Raw genomic sequence first — 16461 nt, forward strand, 5'->3', positions numbered from 1 at the left:
GTGGCACACAGCATAGGCCAAGGACCAGCTATTCTTATTCTTATCATAAAGGTGAAAGTGAAAGTGAAAGTGAAGTTGCTCAGTCGTGCCCGACTCTTTGCGACCCCATGGATTGTAGCCTACCAGGCTCCTCCCTCCATGGGATTACTCCAGGCAAGAGTACTGGAGTGGGTTGTCATTTCCTTCTCCAGGGGGTTTTGCCGACCCAGGGATCGAACCCGGGTTTCCCTCATTCCAGGCAGACGCTTTAACCTCTGAGCCACCAGGGAAGCCTACCACAAAGGTAATAATTGCTAATATCGTGGTAACTTTCATTCACCCATCTTCACAGATACATTTCTCCGGGCTCCTCCCACCCTTAAGATACTGCAGACTCCCCTCCTCTCGTCCCGCCTCTCTTCCAAGGCCGCGGGCCAGCGGTTGCGTGATGCACGTCGGGCTTTGTAGTTCCTTCGTAGAGTCCCGTCCGCGGGGGCCTCGCGAGCGAACTGCATCTCCCAGCATTCCTCGCGGCGGGCGGCCGTAAAGCGCGGCGGTCGAACGGCCGGTTCCGGCTGAATGTCAGTGCGGGGCTGTGGGCCAGGGAGGAAGGTGGTTGGCGGTGTCTCCACCACCCGCGCCGCTGCCTCCTCTGCTTGTGCCGCCGCCACGGGCGCCCGGCCGGCCGGCCGCTCGGGCATGAGACCGTGAGGCGAGCGACTGGCCGGGACCGCCGAGATGTTTGGCCGCTCGCGGAGCTGGGTGGGCGGGGGCCATGGCAAGTCTTCGCGCAACATCCACTCCCTGGACCACCTCAAGTGAGTGTATTGGGGCAGAATGGGGAGGCCGCGGGGCGGGAGCTGGGGTTGCGGGCGCGTAGACCCCGGCCGGGGGCGCTGGGAAGTGTGAAAGCGGAGGCGGAGGGCCGAGGGAGGCGCTCAGGGAAGGCTGTGAGCTGCTTAAGAGCTGAGGCTCTGGACATAGGGCGCCCAGCTTCGAACCCCGACCTCGTAGCTCCCCTCTTATGTGACCTTGGGCAAGTCGCTCCGCTTCTCAGAGTCTCGGTATTACAGATGCAGATTTCCGTTTACGGATGCCGACCTCGTTCTCGCCGGGGCTGGACGATGGGCACCAAGCTTCCCCGGGGCGATATTTCTTAGACTGGACCGCTTAAGGGGTCAGAGGTCTGGATCCTGGAGCCAGACAGGTGTGGGTTTGAATTTAAGTGCGTGAATTTAGGCCTCAGTTTCTTCAGTTGTAAAATGACTATAGTGACAGCACCTGCTTTCTACTATTGTTTTGAGGGTGGGCTTAGAGAATGTACGTAAAGGTGGAAGCTTCTACCAGTGCTCAGTAAAGGACAAATTTTTTTTTTTTTTAAATCCTAACTGGTTTCTTAGGGGAGTATAAAGAGTCAGAAGTAGAGCTCAGGGGGAGGGAGGTGGCAAGGTGGTTCTGGGAAGCAAGAGTACACAGAGTGGCTGCATTCAGATCCTGATTTCATGATTGAATGCCTGTGTGACCTTGGCCAAATTGCTTCACCTCTCTGAGACTCTGATTCCTCATCTGCAAATAGGAATGGTGAACATTGTGCAAAGATTCTGTAATGTTGTGTGTGTAAAGAGATTGAGCCAGCATCTCTTATACAGTAGGCAGCTAATAATGGTAGCTGTGTTGATCAGTGGGGCAAGCCCTTCCCAGGCATCCCTACCTAAAGTGCTTCCCTTGCCCCAATTCCTTTCTGTTAGATCTTTCTCTTGATTTCATTCATTTGATTCATCTCCACAACCTGCAACTATCCTTTGTGTTTTTACTACTTTTGTGTCTGTTACTAAGCTGGTATTTCTAGGAGGGCTTGTTTTGCTCACAAGCTGTATTCCCAACATCTAGCTCTGTGCCTGGCACCCAATAGCATCTTGACGGATGCTTAAAGAAAGAGAAAAATGAATGAATGGGGAGAGGTGCAGAGCAGACAGGCAGAGATTAGGATTTTTTGAGGTTGGGGGAGAGGGTTAATGGAAAATAAGGGGTTTCCCTGGTGGCTCAGATGGTAAACAATCTGCTTGCAATGCAGGAGACCCAGGTTTGACCCCTGGGTGGGGAAGATACCCTGGAGAAGGAAATGGCAACCCACTTCAGTGGGCTGGGGAAGCCTTCTCGCCTGGGGAATCCCCATGGACAGAGGAGCCTGGCGGGCTACAGTCCATGGGGTCGCAAAGAGTCGGACACGACTGAGCACGCGTGCACAAGCGATGCCGTAATTCTCAGCTGTGCCTTTCTAGCAGAGAGCAGGCACTTAATAAATATTTGTAGGTCTCAAAGAGGGAGTCAGGAGGAGTCATTACGTAGCGAGGAATGTTGCAGGGTTGGGATGAAAGAGGGCATGGGGAGGAGAGAGGCCTAGGACAAAGACAGGGCTGTGTAGGGAGGCAGGAATCTTAGATGGGAGGGCAGCTGGACGGGAAAGGGAGAGGCTTAAGGATTTCAGGAATTTAGGGGCTCGGTGGGTGAGGCTGAGAAGGGGTGGCGGGTTATCTAAAGGAGGCTGGGCGTGCTGCCAGCACCAGGTGCCTGCGGGCTCTCACCTAACTCTGCCCAACTTGAGCCCTTTCAAATTACTTTGGTGATTATTAAATGCATGTTCAGTGCCAGGTGCTTGTTAAGGACTTCCTGTGTGTTATTTCCTTTAGTTCTCACAAGTCTTATGAGTTGTTGGAAGTATTATTGTTTCCATTTTCTAGAGTGGAAACTAAGGTCCGAAGATGTTAAGTCACTTACCCAAGGTGACGACAGCCGAAAAGCGTCAAAGCCAGGATTTGACTTCAGGGTTTGCACTCATTATGCTGTCTTTTTGAGTAAAAATCCTAAAAATCAGTTTGGGAAGACTTTCAACCTGGCTGAGTCTCACTGCCCAATGGGGCATCTTGGCCGTCTGGCCAACCAGGGAATGATAAAGGGATTCAGGTTCCTTTGAAGTATCCCAGGAACTGCCCAGGTTCATTGTTTAGGTCACAGCGCCTGTGGGGTGCTTTTTGGAAACCTGAGTTGCCTGCCCTGGATCGGGCAGATCAGCTTAATCCATATTATAGCCTGAAGAACCTGCCAGTCTGTGTATTGGAGGGGGGCTTAGAAGATCCAAAAATGACCTGGGAAAGAATGCTGTAAACAGTTGTAAACGGTGCCATAAACAGCACTTAGGCACAGAACAGCCCATTTCCCGAGGGAGCTCTCAAGCTGGTGGGGAAGACAGAGAGCCACTGACTGTGGTGTGACAAGTGCGGGGATTACTGTGGGTTCAGGGCTCTGGGGGAACCCTTCTTGGGTGCTCTCTGGGGGAGGCAGCCAGAGCAGAGTGGTCAGGGACAAGCAGGAGCCCCACGTGGAGCTGCAGGATATGGGAGGGGGGCCCTGGGGTATCTGGAGTGTGGAGGCGGGGCTGCAGTTACGGGACACAAGGCTGGAGGCAAAACAAGGCTTCATCTGATACACAGGGTGACGAGCCATCCCGGGTGCCTGGGACTGAGGGGTTTCCCAGGACGTGTTGCTTTCTGTGCTAAAGCCGGGAAAGTCCTCAGCAACCAGTACGAATCGGTCACTCCACCAGTGACAGGTGGCAGTTCCTAATGCACTCTTGCCCTGACCTGGGGCAGTGTGGGTGGAGAGATTGAATTGAATTAAGGACAGTTTGGGGAGGGGGCACACAAAGCGTCTGGGAACACGCTTCCTTTTTTTAATGTTTATTTCTGGCTGTGCGGGGTCTTCACCTCTGCACGGGCTTTTCTCTCGCCGCGGCGACTGGGGGCTGCTCTCTAGTTGTGGCGCACGGGCGTCTCATTGCGGCGGCCTCTCTTCTCCTGGAGCACTGGCTCTGGGGTGCCGGCTCAGTAGCTTCAGGCTCCAGGGCACGCAGGCTTCAGTAGTTGTGGCACACAGGCTTGGTAGTTGCGGCTTGAGGGCTCTGGAATCCAGGCTCAGTAGCTGTGGTGCAGGAGCTTAGTTGCCCCGTGGCAGGTGGGATCTTCCCCGGCAGATTCTTAGCCACTGTGCCACCAGGGAAGCCCTCCCCTGCCCCCTTTTAAAAATAGGCTTTACTTTTAAGAGAAGTTTGAAATGTACAGAACAATTTAGAAGACAGTACAGAGACCTGGAAACCTTTTCTGAACCACATTATTCATAACATTCCTAGCTTTCAAACTGGAGATGAATTTTTCTTGTAAGGTAGGGTTTTACTTCTGGTAATTAGTGGAAAGCTGTGTACTGTGGTCTTTGTCTACTGAATGGAGTTAGTGGTTTAGTTGAGGCAGATTGAAATAGTAAGAGGTGGTTTGCTGCACATCATGGGTGGTTTATCAGCCAGACCAATGGCAATCCAGACCAATGGCAAGGACAAGCAGAACCTTGGCTGATGGAGTTGCCTGATCGATACTGAAGCATCCCCTTCACTAGGGACTGCGAGTCCACAAATGGCAGGAACTTTCTTGTTGTTGGGTTGGGTCGCTGCCTTAATTCTGATCTCCTTTGGGTGTGGGTGAGTATTCTTGGTTGCAAGTGATGGAAGCCCCGCTGGAATCACCTTCAGCCCCAGATGGATCTGATTGACTCTTGCCACTGGACACACTGTCCTAGCAAAGCTGTGGCTGAGTCTGGGTGTTCAGACGACGTTGTCAGTATATGCTTCTTCCCACGTCTCGTCTCTGCTTTCTTCTCGGTTGGTGTCATTCTCAGAATGCTCCATTACATCCAATCAGCTTAGCAACCCCTGCGAAAAAGCAAGCTTCTTTTCTTAATGCTGCCGGCAGGAGTCTGGAAGTGAGTATCATTGCACCGACCTGGGGTCTCGTGCCTGTCCGTGAGTCAGTCACTGTGGCGGGGGCATGGGGTGCTCTACTACGCCCTTCCCTGGAGTCAGGGTGGCATTAGCTCCTTCCAGGCTAGTGGGCAGAGAATGAGAGAAAGGGATGGTTCGGCACCGAAAAGTGAAGAAGAGGAATGGACCCCCAGAGGCAGACGTTCACCTGCTCTTGGTATGTTCAACTTTTGCCTAAGATCATGCTGATTTTTTTCAGAGCTCAGGGCACATTATGTCCAGATTCATTTTTTCAGAATATCATACTCATCGTATCACCCTTTGAGGCACCCGTTGTGTCAGGTCTAAAGTTCCTCCAGGCCTTCTGAGTGCTCCAGGCTCCCTGCCCACCTGTCCAGCTTGGGAGCGTAGACGGAGACCCTCTAACCCCAGCTGGCGAGCCAGGAGCATCCTTGGTAGGTAGACAGCAGTTTTCGTGGAGATGTGAAGGATGAGCGGTTGTTCCAGGTAGTCGGGGGCTGGAAGGGGGGACGCCGCAGGCAGAGGACGCAGCGTCTGGGAAGCCTGCAGGGGGGAGGCAGGCTGTTAGGTGAGGGGAGCAGTCAGGGCAAGAGGGGGTAGAGGACCCGAGTGCAGAGCTGTGGGACGGGAGAGGCCACAGAGCCCAGGTCCTGCTGAGGAATCCAGACACCAGGCTGAGAGCAAGCGGGGAGCCACGTGCTCTGGTCTGGCCTGAGTTTGGAGGCTGAGCTGGAGGGGTGCCCCCTCAGGACGCCTGCTGTCTCCTATTGACAGTGAGGGTAGCACCGCCATAACCCAGGGATGTTTCTCTGGCCTTTTCACACTGACGGCCCTTCTCTCACTCACTCTTACACACCCCTCACCTGTCTGCACCTGTGCTCTCTCCGATGCCTGTCTGTTGGTAGGACTCTGCGCTAGTACTGCCACGCCCTGGGTTCACTCCCTGATCACACTCACAGTGAGCCACGTGGCGCAACCGTGAAAAAAGGAACCCCCACAGATCTCACTAATTCTTCCATAAAAATCGCTCTGGCAACTTCAGCCGACAAGACGTTCCCGCCCTCTCTGACTTCTGCTCTCTCCTCCGCTGTCCCGCTCAGCACAACATCGTGTGAGCTTCTCATCGCCAAAGGTTCGACCAGCTGGAGGTGCTCTGGGCGCTTCAGGCTGGATCTCAGATCTCAGCTGTGAGTCAGATCCCCAGCACGGCTGGCTGGGGTTCCTCAGGCATATCCTTTCACGGTCGGAAATGATCTTGAATTGTGTGTGTTTGTTTCTCCCAGATTTGACTGTGAGCCTCATGAGGACAGAGACCCGGGCGGCTTGTTCCCCAGGGAATTATCGGATGCCAGCATAGGGCCTGGCACACAGTAAAAGATCAACAGGGGTTTGTCATAGGACATACAAAAGAGGCAAGTGCTGGCCTGCCTTTTCTTGTTTTTTAAAAAAATAATTAATTAATTAATTAATTTTAATTGGAGGCTAATTACTTTACAGTATTGTGGTGGTTTTACCATACATTGGTGGCCTTCCCTGGTGGCTCAGAGGATAAAGCATCTGCCTGCAATGAAGGAGACCTGGGTTCGATCCCTGGGTTGGGAAGATCCCCTGGAGAAGGAAATGGCAACCCACTCCAGTATTCTTGCCTGGAGAATCCCATGGACAGAGGAGCCTGGCGGGCTACAGTCCACTGGGTCGCAAAGAGTCGGACACGACTGAGCGACTGCATTTCACTTACCATACATTGACATGAATCAGCCACGGGTGTACATGTGACCCCCCACCCCGTCCCGAACCCCCCTCCCACTCCCTCCCCACCCCATCCCTCAGGGTTGTCCCAGTGCACCGGCTTTGGGTGCCCTGCTTCATGCATCGAACCTGGACTGGTCATCTATTTCACATATGGTAATATACATGTTTCAATGCTATTCTCTCGAATCGTCCCACCCTCGCCTTCCCCACAGAGTCCAAAAGTCTGTTCTTTACATCTGTGTCTCTTTTGCTGTCTCGCATATAGGGTCATCGTTACCATCTTTCTAAATTCCATTTATATGTGTTAATATACTGTGTTGGTGTTTCTCTTTCTGACTTAGTTCACTCTGTATAATAGGCTCCAGTTTCATCCACCTCATTAGAACTGATTCAAATGCATTCTTTTTAATGGCTGAGTAATACTCCATTGTGTATATGTACCACAGCTTTCTTACCCATTCATCTGCTGATGGACATCTAGGTTGCTTCCATGTCCTGGCTATTGTAAACAGTGCTGCGATGAACATTGGGGTACATGTGTCTCTTTCAATTCTGGTTTCCTCAGTGTGTATGCCCAGCAGTGGAATTGCTGGGTTGTATGGCAGATGACACCACCGTTATGGCAGATAGTGAAGAGGAACTAAAAAGCCTTTTGATGAAAGTGAAAGAGGAGAGTGAAAAAGTTGGCTTAAAGCTCAACATTCAGAAAACGAAGATCATGGCATCTCGTCCCATCACTTCATGGCAGATAGATGGGGAAACAGTGGAAACAGTGTCAGACTTTATTTTTTGGGCTCCAAGATCACTGCAGATGATGATTGCAGCCATGAAATTAAAAGACGCTTACTCCTTGGAAGGAAAGTTATGACCAACCTACATAGCATATTGAAAAGCAGAGATATTATTTTGCCAACAAAGGTCCATCTAGTTGAGGCTATGGTTTTCCCAGTGGTCATAAATGGATGTGAGAGTTGGACTGTGAAGAAAGCTGAGCGCCAAAGAATTGATGCCTTTGAACTGTGGTTTTGGAGAAGACTCTTGAGAGTCCCTTGGACTGCAAGGAGATCCAACCAGTCTATCCTAAAGGAGATCAGTCCTGGGTGTTCATTGGAAGGACTGATGGTTAAGCTGAAACTCCAATACTTTGGCCACCTTATGCAAAGAGTTGACTCATTGGAAAAGACTCTGATGCTGGGAGGGATTAGGGGCAGGAGGAGAAGGGGACGACAGAGGATGAGATGGCTGGATGGCATCACCGACTCGATGGACATGAGTTTGAGTGAACTCCGGGCGTTGGTGATGGACAGGGAGGCCTGGCGTGCTGCAGTCCATGGGGTCGCAAAGAGTTGGACACAACTGAGCGACTGAACTGAACTGATGGCAGTTCTATTTCCAGTTTTTTAGGGAATCTGCACACTGTTCTCCATAGTGGCTGTACTAGTTTGCATTCTCACCAACAGCGTAAGAGTGTTTCCTTTTCTCCACACCCTCTCCAGCATTTATTGTTTGTAGACTTTTTGATAGCAGCCATTCTGACTAGCCTGAGATGGCACCTCATTGTGGTTTTGATTTGCATTTCTCTGATAATGAGTGATGTTGAGCATCTTTTCATGTGTGTGTTAGCTATCTGTATGTCTTCTTTGGAGAAATGTCTGTTTAGTTCTTTGGCCTGTTTTTTTGGGCTGTTTATTTTTCTGGTATTGAGTTGCATGAGCTGCTTCTATATTTTTGAGATTAATTCTTTGCCAGTTGCTTCATTTGCTATTATTTTCTCCCATTCTGAAGGCTGTCTTTTTACCTTGCTTATAGTATCCTTTGTTGTGCAAAAGCTTTTAAGTTTAATTAGGTCCCGTTTGTTTATTTTTGCTTTTATCTGCATTACTCTATGGCCTGCCTTTTCTTAACAACAATTTGCTCTTGCCTGTTTGGGCACAGGGCCTGGGCTGGAGCTGTGACTTTTTCTAGGGCTGAAATGCTCCCTGGCATCTCAGACCCGGCCTCACTCGCTGGCCCAGTTTGACATCTTTCAGAGGTGATTCACTGGGAGAGGCACCGCCTGTGACACCTTCTCCTAATCTTCTAGCCTGCGTCCACCCTGCCTGGAGCTGCTTCTTGTCCTGCTGGCCAGAGGGCTGGATGCTGACCAAGTGGAGGTTTTCAGGACACAGAATGGGACCCTCTGGGAAGTGTCTGCCCTGGTGCTGAGGAGGCCAAACAGCCCCAGGCTCCATGTCCCCTGACCCCAGACATTGTTTTCTGGGGGCTGGGGTGTGTTTTTTTGGGGAAGTAGATTCCTAGCCCCGCCCAGGCCCTGTCCTTCCTCTCACGGTAACTGACACGTAAGTGCATGGTGCTTGTTCAGTTGCTAAGTCACGTCTGACTCTTTGTCACCCCATGGACTGCAGCATGCCGAGATCCTCTGTGCTCCTCTTTCTCCTGGAGTTTGCTCAAATTCATGTCCATTGAGTTGGTGATGCTGTCTAGCCATCTCATCCTCTGTCACCCCCTTCTCCTTTTGCCTTCAGTCTTTCCCAGCATCAGGGTCTTTTCCAATGAGTTGGCTTTTCAAACCAGGTGGCCAAAGTATTGGAGCTTCAACTTCAGCATCAGTCCTTCCATTGAATATTCAAGGTTGATTTCCTTTAGGATCAACTGGTTTGATTTCCTTGCAGTGCATGATACAAGTCATAAAACTTGTATGAACTTCAGCTTAGTATGTCTGCCTCTGATGTGGATATAATTACTATTTACTGTGATGGTGTAACTTGGAGAATAAGTGAGTCTCTTGAGGAAGCAGGGTCCGTGGAGGAGGGATCTGTCTCCTGTCAGAGTCCTTGGGGACGAGCCTGGCGTGTGGCGTGCACGCTGGTAACAGGCTGCTGTGTTTCTGTCTCCAGGCATTTCCAACTCCAGCTTGTCTCTCAGAGTAGACTTGGCTCCTGTGCGAAAGTTTGAAATTGAGATCCTACATTTCTGCAGAATGTCCGCTGGAGACATGATAATGCTGGCTGTTTTCCACAGAAGCGGCGTAAGGGTCCATGATAAGGACTTACCTTAAGATTAGATGCATGTGGCCATGCCTTTTTGGTTTGTTGTGTGCGTCTTGGGTGCTAGGCGTTCACCACTTCATGGACATGCTTGACTAATAAAAGCTTTTGAGTCGTTTGCATCTTCTGCGTTACGATGGTTATAAGCGTGGGGTCACGGCCTGGGCGCCCTGGCCCTGTGTCAGGACTCCGGGTGGATCCTGGGCCCCAGGGCATCAGCCCGGAAGGATTGTTGTGCGGGTTTATGAGTGAGCTCATCTGAGGCCCTCGGAATGGAGACCTGGCAATAGGAGGCTGTGACTGTCTTTTTGATGATGGTGGTTAAAATGGACACACACAGAGTCTGAGAGAAACTGTTGTTGTCGTAACAGTTATTATCATTGTAAGAGAACAGTCTGCCACTCTGTCCTTAGAAACTGGTCAACACAGAACAGCAGCCTTGCAGGTGGAGATGTGGTGATGTCATGACGCTGTGGTTCATTTCTGAGGCTCAGCATGAGAGTGGCTGCTGTGTGTCCTTTCAGTGGTGTGCTATGTAGCCACTACTGATGCTTGTGGACAGTTACCAGTGACAGAGACGTTTTTATTTTGGTCGGAGGCAGGAAGGAAGATGGGCATGGTAGCAGACATCCAGCATGAGCTCAAGTATCTCATGGACAGAGGAGCCTGGCAGGGGCTATATAGTGCATAGGGTCGCAAAGAGTCGGACACGAGCGAAGAGGCTCAGCACACACGCACACGAGCTCAAGAGTGTAGATTCCGTAGCAAAGAAGAAGACCCAAGGAGATACACTGCAACTCCAGTGGTGGTCATCTCTTTTTTGTTGTTGAAGTTTCCAATCTTTCTAAAATGGTGTTATGTTTAAAACCAGAAAGTTATTATATTAATATTGTATTAGTGTCTCTGAGGTAGTTGAATTATTTGATCTTCCAAAGCTCTGGCATTAGATGCAACATTAAAATATTAATCTTTCATCCATTCAGCTTTCTTTTTTCCCTTCACCACATTTAAGCAAACATATATCGAGGGGTTCTCCCTAAAATGTGGCCTGAAACAGTGTGCTTGGGCATTGTGGTGGCAAAAGAATGAACCAGTGGCAGTGGAAATTTAGAGCTTGAGATCTGGTGGGTGTTTGCATCCACCAACAACAAACATTTAGAAAATGAATATTTTAAAGCATTCCCATTTACAGCGGCATCAAAAAGCCCATCAAACACCTAGGAATAAATCTAACAAAAGATGCGCAAGCCCCCATCCAGCAAACCTTGAAGGAAATGTAAATGTCATCATGTTACACTTTCAAAAAGATGTCAGTTCTCTCCATATTTAGCTAGAGATTTAGGGCAGTCTTAAAGGAAATCTTAGCAGATATTTTTTTGTGGAAATTGAGAAAGTGATTTTAAAATGTATATGGAAATTGAAAGGGGCAAGAATAGCCAATATAATAATGGGGGGGAAAAAGGGAAGAAGTTGGAAGACATCACATTGTAAGATTTATTATAAGGCTTCAGTGACCAGATAGCATGGTGTTGGCACAAATGTAAACAAACAGATCAGCAGAACTAGAGCATCCAGAAAGAGTCCCACATGTGGTCCCCCTGATTAACGACAAAGTTACATTGGTGTCCTTTGGAGAAATGAGAACGTTTCCAGTATATGATGCCGAATCAACTAGATTGTCGTATGGGAAAAATGAATTTTGGCTGATATCTTAGGCTATACAGAAAAGTGAGTTTCAGGTGTGCTCTGAGTCAGAATGTGAAAGATAAAACAATACCTTTTTAAAAGAAAAAAACTATTTCTTCATGACCTTGGGGTAGGTAAGGATTTCTTCAGGTTGATACAAAAAGCACTATCCAAGGGAACGATTGATAAATTGGACCACATTAAAATTTGGAACTTTGGCTCATCAAAAGACCACTGTAAAGAGAGTGAAAAGGCAATCTGCATTTAGAGAAAACATTTGCCATAGGTATATATCCAGTAGGGCCTTCCCTGGAGGCTCAGAGGGTAAAGCGTCTGCCTGCAATGCGGGAGACCCAGGTTCGATCCCTGGGTCCGGAAGATCCCTGGAGAAGGACGTGGCAACCCACTCCAGTGTTCTTGCCTGGAGAATCCCATGGAAGAGGAGCCTGGCGGGCTACAGTCCATGGGGTCACAAAGAGTCCGACACGACTGAGCGACTTCACTTGACTTCACTTTCATGTATCCAGTAAGGGTTTTGTATTCAGAATGCATAAACTCCATAAAATTAAGAAGAAAAAAGGTTCTCTACCTAGTAAAAAGTGGGCAAAAAACTCGCACAGGCACCTCAAAGGAGGGTATTTAGAGGGCTCTGAACATGTGAAAAGATACCCACCTTCAGTCCTGGTCGCGAGACCCTGGTGCTGCATCAACACTTGCCAGCAGATGGCGCCACTGAGAAAGGCAGAGAGCCGCAAGCTCTGCGGAGGTGGGGGGTGGGCAGGAGCCCTCAGAGGCTGTGGATGAGCTGCTGAGTGCCCCTCAGGTCCCTTCCTGGCCTGTGCGTTGCTACCAAGCTGTGGGTCCCCAGGTTACTGGGAGTATAAGGGTCACAGGAAGGCCCGCCTGCACACAGGGCCAGGCATGCAGGCCATGCAGCCATGCGTGGGAGTGCCAAGAATCCTCTTTTGAGAACTTAACACCCCACCCTCACCCTGGGTTTGTCTATAAGGGCCTCCTCATAGTTACTAGAATTTCTTTCAGGGATTATTTGGTGAAGGCAATGATAACAACAGTAATAGCTAGCATTCCTGTCATGCATGGGAACTGCCAGGTTGGTTATCTACCTTTTAACTTGGTTGTTCCTAAGACACGGTAATAGGTACTAAAGGATTCACGTGCTGCTGCTGCTCCCATTTCACAGGTGAGATAACTGAGATACACACAATAAGTCGCTTGCTTGTTGTCACCCAGCTCATACCAGACTCCCCACTTCCTGCTCCGGTTTCTCTGGACCTTCTTAGAATTCCTGCCGTGAAGTCTTCTTTTCATGACTGTGTGGATCCAGCCTGCCTGTCCTTCCTGTGTTCGTGGAATATTCCTTGCAGAGTTTAAATAATGGTTTTGACAGCGGCGCTCCCCAGAACAACCACAGGGTGGTAATGGCAGTAGCCGGTAGCCCTGCCTCCTTTGAGCACTTTCTGTGTGCCAGGCGCAGGGCTTGGCTTTTTCAGCACGTCATCACAGAATCTCTGTAACAATCCAGCAAGGAGGCCTTGACTGCTATAGACCCTGGGCCCCAGAGAAGTGAAATGCCTCACTGAAGGCCATGCGCAGCAGGCGACAGGGCCAGGAATCAAGCCCAGGTCTCTCTGTTGGGGCCAAAGGTTTGAACTCTTCACTGCTGCTCTTTGCCACTACTTGCTGTGTTTAACTCCTTGACTATATTTTGTCTTGTATACTCTGATCTACCTTTTATCTGTGAAAATGGCCCCCCCACTCCCATTCCCCACTCCCATGTATTGAGCACCTACAGTGTATCAGACATTCTGGAGTCTTTTGGGGTCAACAGGGTCAGTAAGATGATGTTCCTGACCTCAAGGAACTCAGGTCTCGTGAAGGAGGCAGATCACTGCAAATCAGAGTGGTCTGTGCAGCAGCAAATCTGGTACAGAAGTGCCAGAGAGGAGGGAGCAATCAAATCCACTGGGGCAGGAGAGCGGGAGGGAGGTTCTTGAAGAGGGCTTCACCGAGAGGTGACTGAGCTGGGTTTTGACATATGCGTAAGAGTTTGCTGGTTGGTTAGGACCTTGGCAAGCTGAACTAGCCTCAGTCTGCAGACCCAGGACACACTCTCTTAAAAGCTGAGCCAGGCAGCGCTCCCAGGGTGTCAGCCAGGGTGCTGGTCCCCGCGCTGCTCAGGGATGGCCTCTGCAATTCTCTTGCCCGTCAGGATGAGGCCGGGCCTCTGGTCTCTGCATGTGCAGGTGGATGAGGAACCTCATCATCGCCCCTCGAACCCACTCCATTTCCAGCTGCACACAGCGGGTAAGATCACTGCCCTTGAACTGCAGGCCACCCACTTCACCTGAGCCATCAGTCCTGCGCGAGAGGACTAGGGCATTCCAAGGGCGATCATGGTGGCTTGTGACTTGTGCCTGGCTCTGGGCCCCATCCTCCCTGACCTGTGACTCCAGGTCTCATCTCTGCAGCAGCCAGACAGCGGCTCTTAGGCGTTTGTTGCTGAGCTGTGCGTCTCCATTGGTTCCAGCGGCCTCAGAATCACCTGAGAGTGTGAAGAAGGCCGCCGCCTGGCCTCCCCTCTGTGCCCCTGCACTTGAGTCTCCGGTGGGCTCCGTCCCCGCTTTGGCCCACTGTCGAGGCTGTTCTCTGGCCCACACTGGGGCGTGAGCACGCCTGTCTTCAAAAGCTCGGCAGTCTTGCCTCAGTTCGGGTTGGTAAGTCGCTGGTTATGTAACAGTTCGAAGTGTCGTCTGCCTTTTTTCTCGAGTGGTGAGTTATGTCTCCTCTGAATGGGAATTGTGCTAACCACCGAGTCTGAAAAACACCCAGCCAAATCGTCCCTAACACGTCGCTCATGGTCCCTGGGCCTGGCTTCCGTTTCAGCTGGTCACCTGTAGTTCTCTTTTCTTTCCTTCCTCTCAGGTATCTGTACCACGTGTTGACCAAAAATACCACCGTCACAGAACAGAACAGGAACCTGCTGGTGGAGACCATCCGATCCATCACCGAGATCCTGATCTGGGGGGATCAGAATGACAGCTCTGTATTTGAGTAAGGGTGTCTGTTCTTTTGTTTTTTGATCCTTCTTCTCCCTTTGCATGTTTTGCTAAATGCGAGCCATGAGTCATTCCCGATGACATCAGGGTTTGACGCCAGTTTGGTCCTGCACCGTTTTCTCTTTCTCTCTCTCAAATGTCCTTGAAACACTGTAGAAATGCCTGCTGAAAACGGGCAAGTTATGGAAATGAGTGTCCCTGGAGAAATCTGAAAATGTCATGGATAATTTTCCAAGTAATGTCTGATTATCTCCCCCAAAGGAAAGAGGAAATGTCTTGGGTGTTAAATTCCAAGTGAACTGAAAAGACCCTTCCCTGGGGTGAGGGTGGGGGTGGGGGACGCTAAGGGTTCGCGGCAATTGTGCTTACTGGTGGCTGGTCACAGTGCTGAGCTCCTGATGAGGCGATCCTCCTGTGAGGAAGTCTCCCGACTCCCCCGAGGTGGAGGACCTGCTGCCGTCCCCACCTTCATCCCCACCCCCACAGATGTCTATGCTCGAGGTCACGCAGCTGCTAAGTAAAGAAGCAGTGGCTCACACCCAAAGTCCGTGGAGGAGTTTCTCCTCACTGTCACACTTCCTTGGTGAACAGTCTTAGGCCTGCCTCAGTTTCCTCATTGTTTAGTGAGAGAGAGCAAGTTCCTTGCCCCGTGCCTGGTACAGAGTAGGCACTCGAGAAATATTAGCAAATGATCATTTTAGAAGGTGCCCCTCCTGGATAATTGAGAAGCAAAGGCAAACCCATGCACTGCTTTCCCCAGCAGACCTGTCCCAACGTCTGAGTGCAGGAGGACTGGGGTTGTGACAGCTCCCAAACACAGACTTTATTTTTATATAAACTAATCTCAATTGTAGCTATGGAGGCCACTCAGTGAAACCACTTAAAACAAATACAGGTATTCCCTTTCCAACCCAGCTTCCTTAGTAGATATTCTGATTTTCTGGCTAGTTCTGTGTTTTCATCAGTGAGCTTTTCATCAGATGGAGCTACTTGTAGAAAATGCAAATTGTGTGAAATACAGACCTGTGACACTGCTTGGGTTCCCTAAGGAAAACCTGAGTAATAAACAGGTGTTGCTTGTAAGCAGGATGAGTTGCCTTTCAGGATCTGTGGGGATTTTACTGTTTGTTGGTTGCTTGGTATCTGTTTATGGAAATGAGAGAGACGCTTGGGCTAAAGATTAGAAACCGTGTCATCTTTACTCAGTTCAGTTCAGTGCTCAGTCGTGTCCGACTCTTTGCGACCTCATGGACTGCAGCACGCCAGGCTCCTCTGTCCATCACCAACTCCTGGAGCTTGCTCAAACTCATATCCATTGAGTCAGTGATGCCGTCCAACCATCTCATCCACTGTCATCCGCTTCTCCTCCCACCTTCAATCTTTCCCAGCATCAGGGTCTTTTCTAGTGAGTCAGTTCTTCACATCAGGAGGCCAGAGTATTGGAGTTTCAGCCTCAGCATCAGTCCTTCCAATGAATATTCAGGACTGATCTCCTTTAGGGTGGACTGGTTGGATCTCCTTACAGTCCAAGGGACTCTCAAGAGTCTTCTCCAACACCGCAGTTCAAAAGCATCAATTCTTCAGCGCTCAGCTTTCTTTATGGTCCAACTCTCACATCCATATATGACTACTGGAAAAACCATAGTCTTGACTAGACGGACCTTTGTCAGCAAAGCAATGTCTCTGCTTTTGAATATGCTGTCTAGGTTAGTTATACCTTTTCTTCCAAGGAGCAAGCGTCTTTTAATTTCATGGCTGCCAGTCACCATCTGCAGTGATTTTGGAGCCCAAGAAAAGAAAGTTTCTCACTGTTTTCATGGTTTCCCCATTTATTTGCCATGAAGTGATAGGACTGGATGCCATGATCTTCATTTTCTGAATGTTGAGTTTTAAGCCAGCTTTGTCACTCTCCTCTTTCACTTTCGTCAAGAGGCTCTTCAGTTTCTCTTCGCTTCCTGCCATAAGGGTGGTGTCATCTGCATATCAGAGGGTATTGATGTGCATGGTGTACTCTGCATATAAGTTAAATAAGCAGGATGACAATATACAGCCTTGATGTACCCCTTTCCCAATTTTGAACCAGTCTATTATT

The 16461-nt window shown here is 49.8% G+C and overlaps 1 protein-coding gene across 7 annotated transcripts in view; it reads left to right on the top strand.

Annotated features, from left to right (window-relative positions):
- The first annotated feature begins 563 nt into the window (after positions 1-563).
- CLEC16A (C-type lectin domain containing 16A) overlaps positions 564-16461 on the top strand; it is a 237380-nt gene continuing 221482 nt past the window's right edge. For 6 of the 7 annotated variants that reach the window (XM_027961431.3, XM_060405629.1, XM_060405630.1 and 3 more), the window contains exons 1-2: positions 564-797; positions 14236-14364. In XM_027961431.3, the coding sequence (XP_027817232.1) occupies positions 718-797; positions 14236-14364 (209 nt within the window). In that variant the 5' untranslated portion in view covers positions 564-717. Of the gene's footprint in view, positions 798-14235; positions 14365-16461 lie in introns of those variants that run through there. The other variant, XM_060405632.1, reaches the window with a different exon arrangement.

This window comes from Ovis aries, chromosome 24 (assembly GCF_016772045.2).
Source record: "Ovis aries strain OAR_USU_Benz2616 breed Rambouillet chromosome 24, ARS-UI_Ramb_v3.0, whole genome shotgun sequence".
Classification (NCBI taxonomy): domain Eukaryota; kingdom Metazoa; phylum Chordata; class Mammalia; order Artiodactyla; family Bovidae; genus Ovis; species Ovis aries.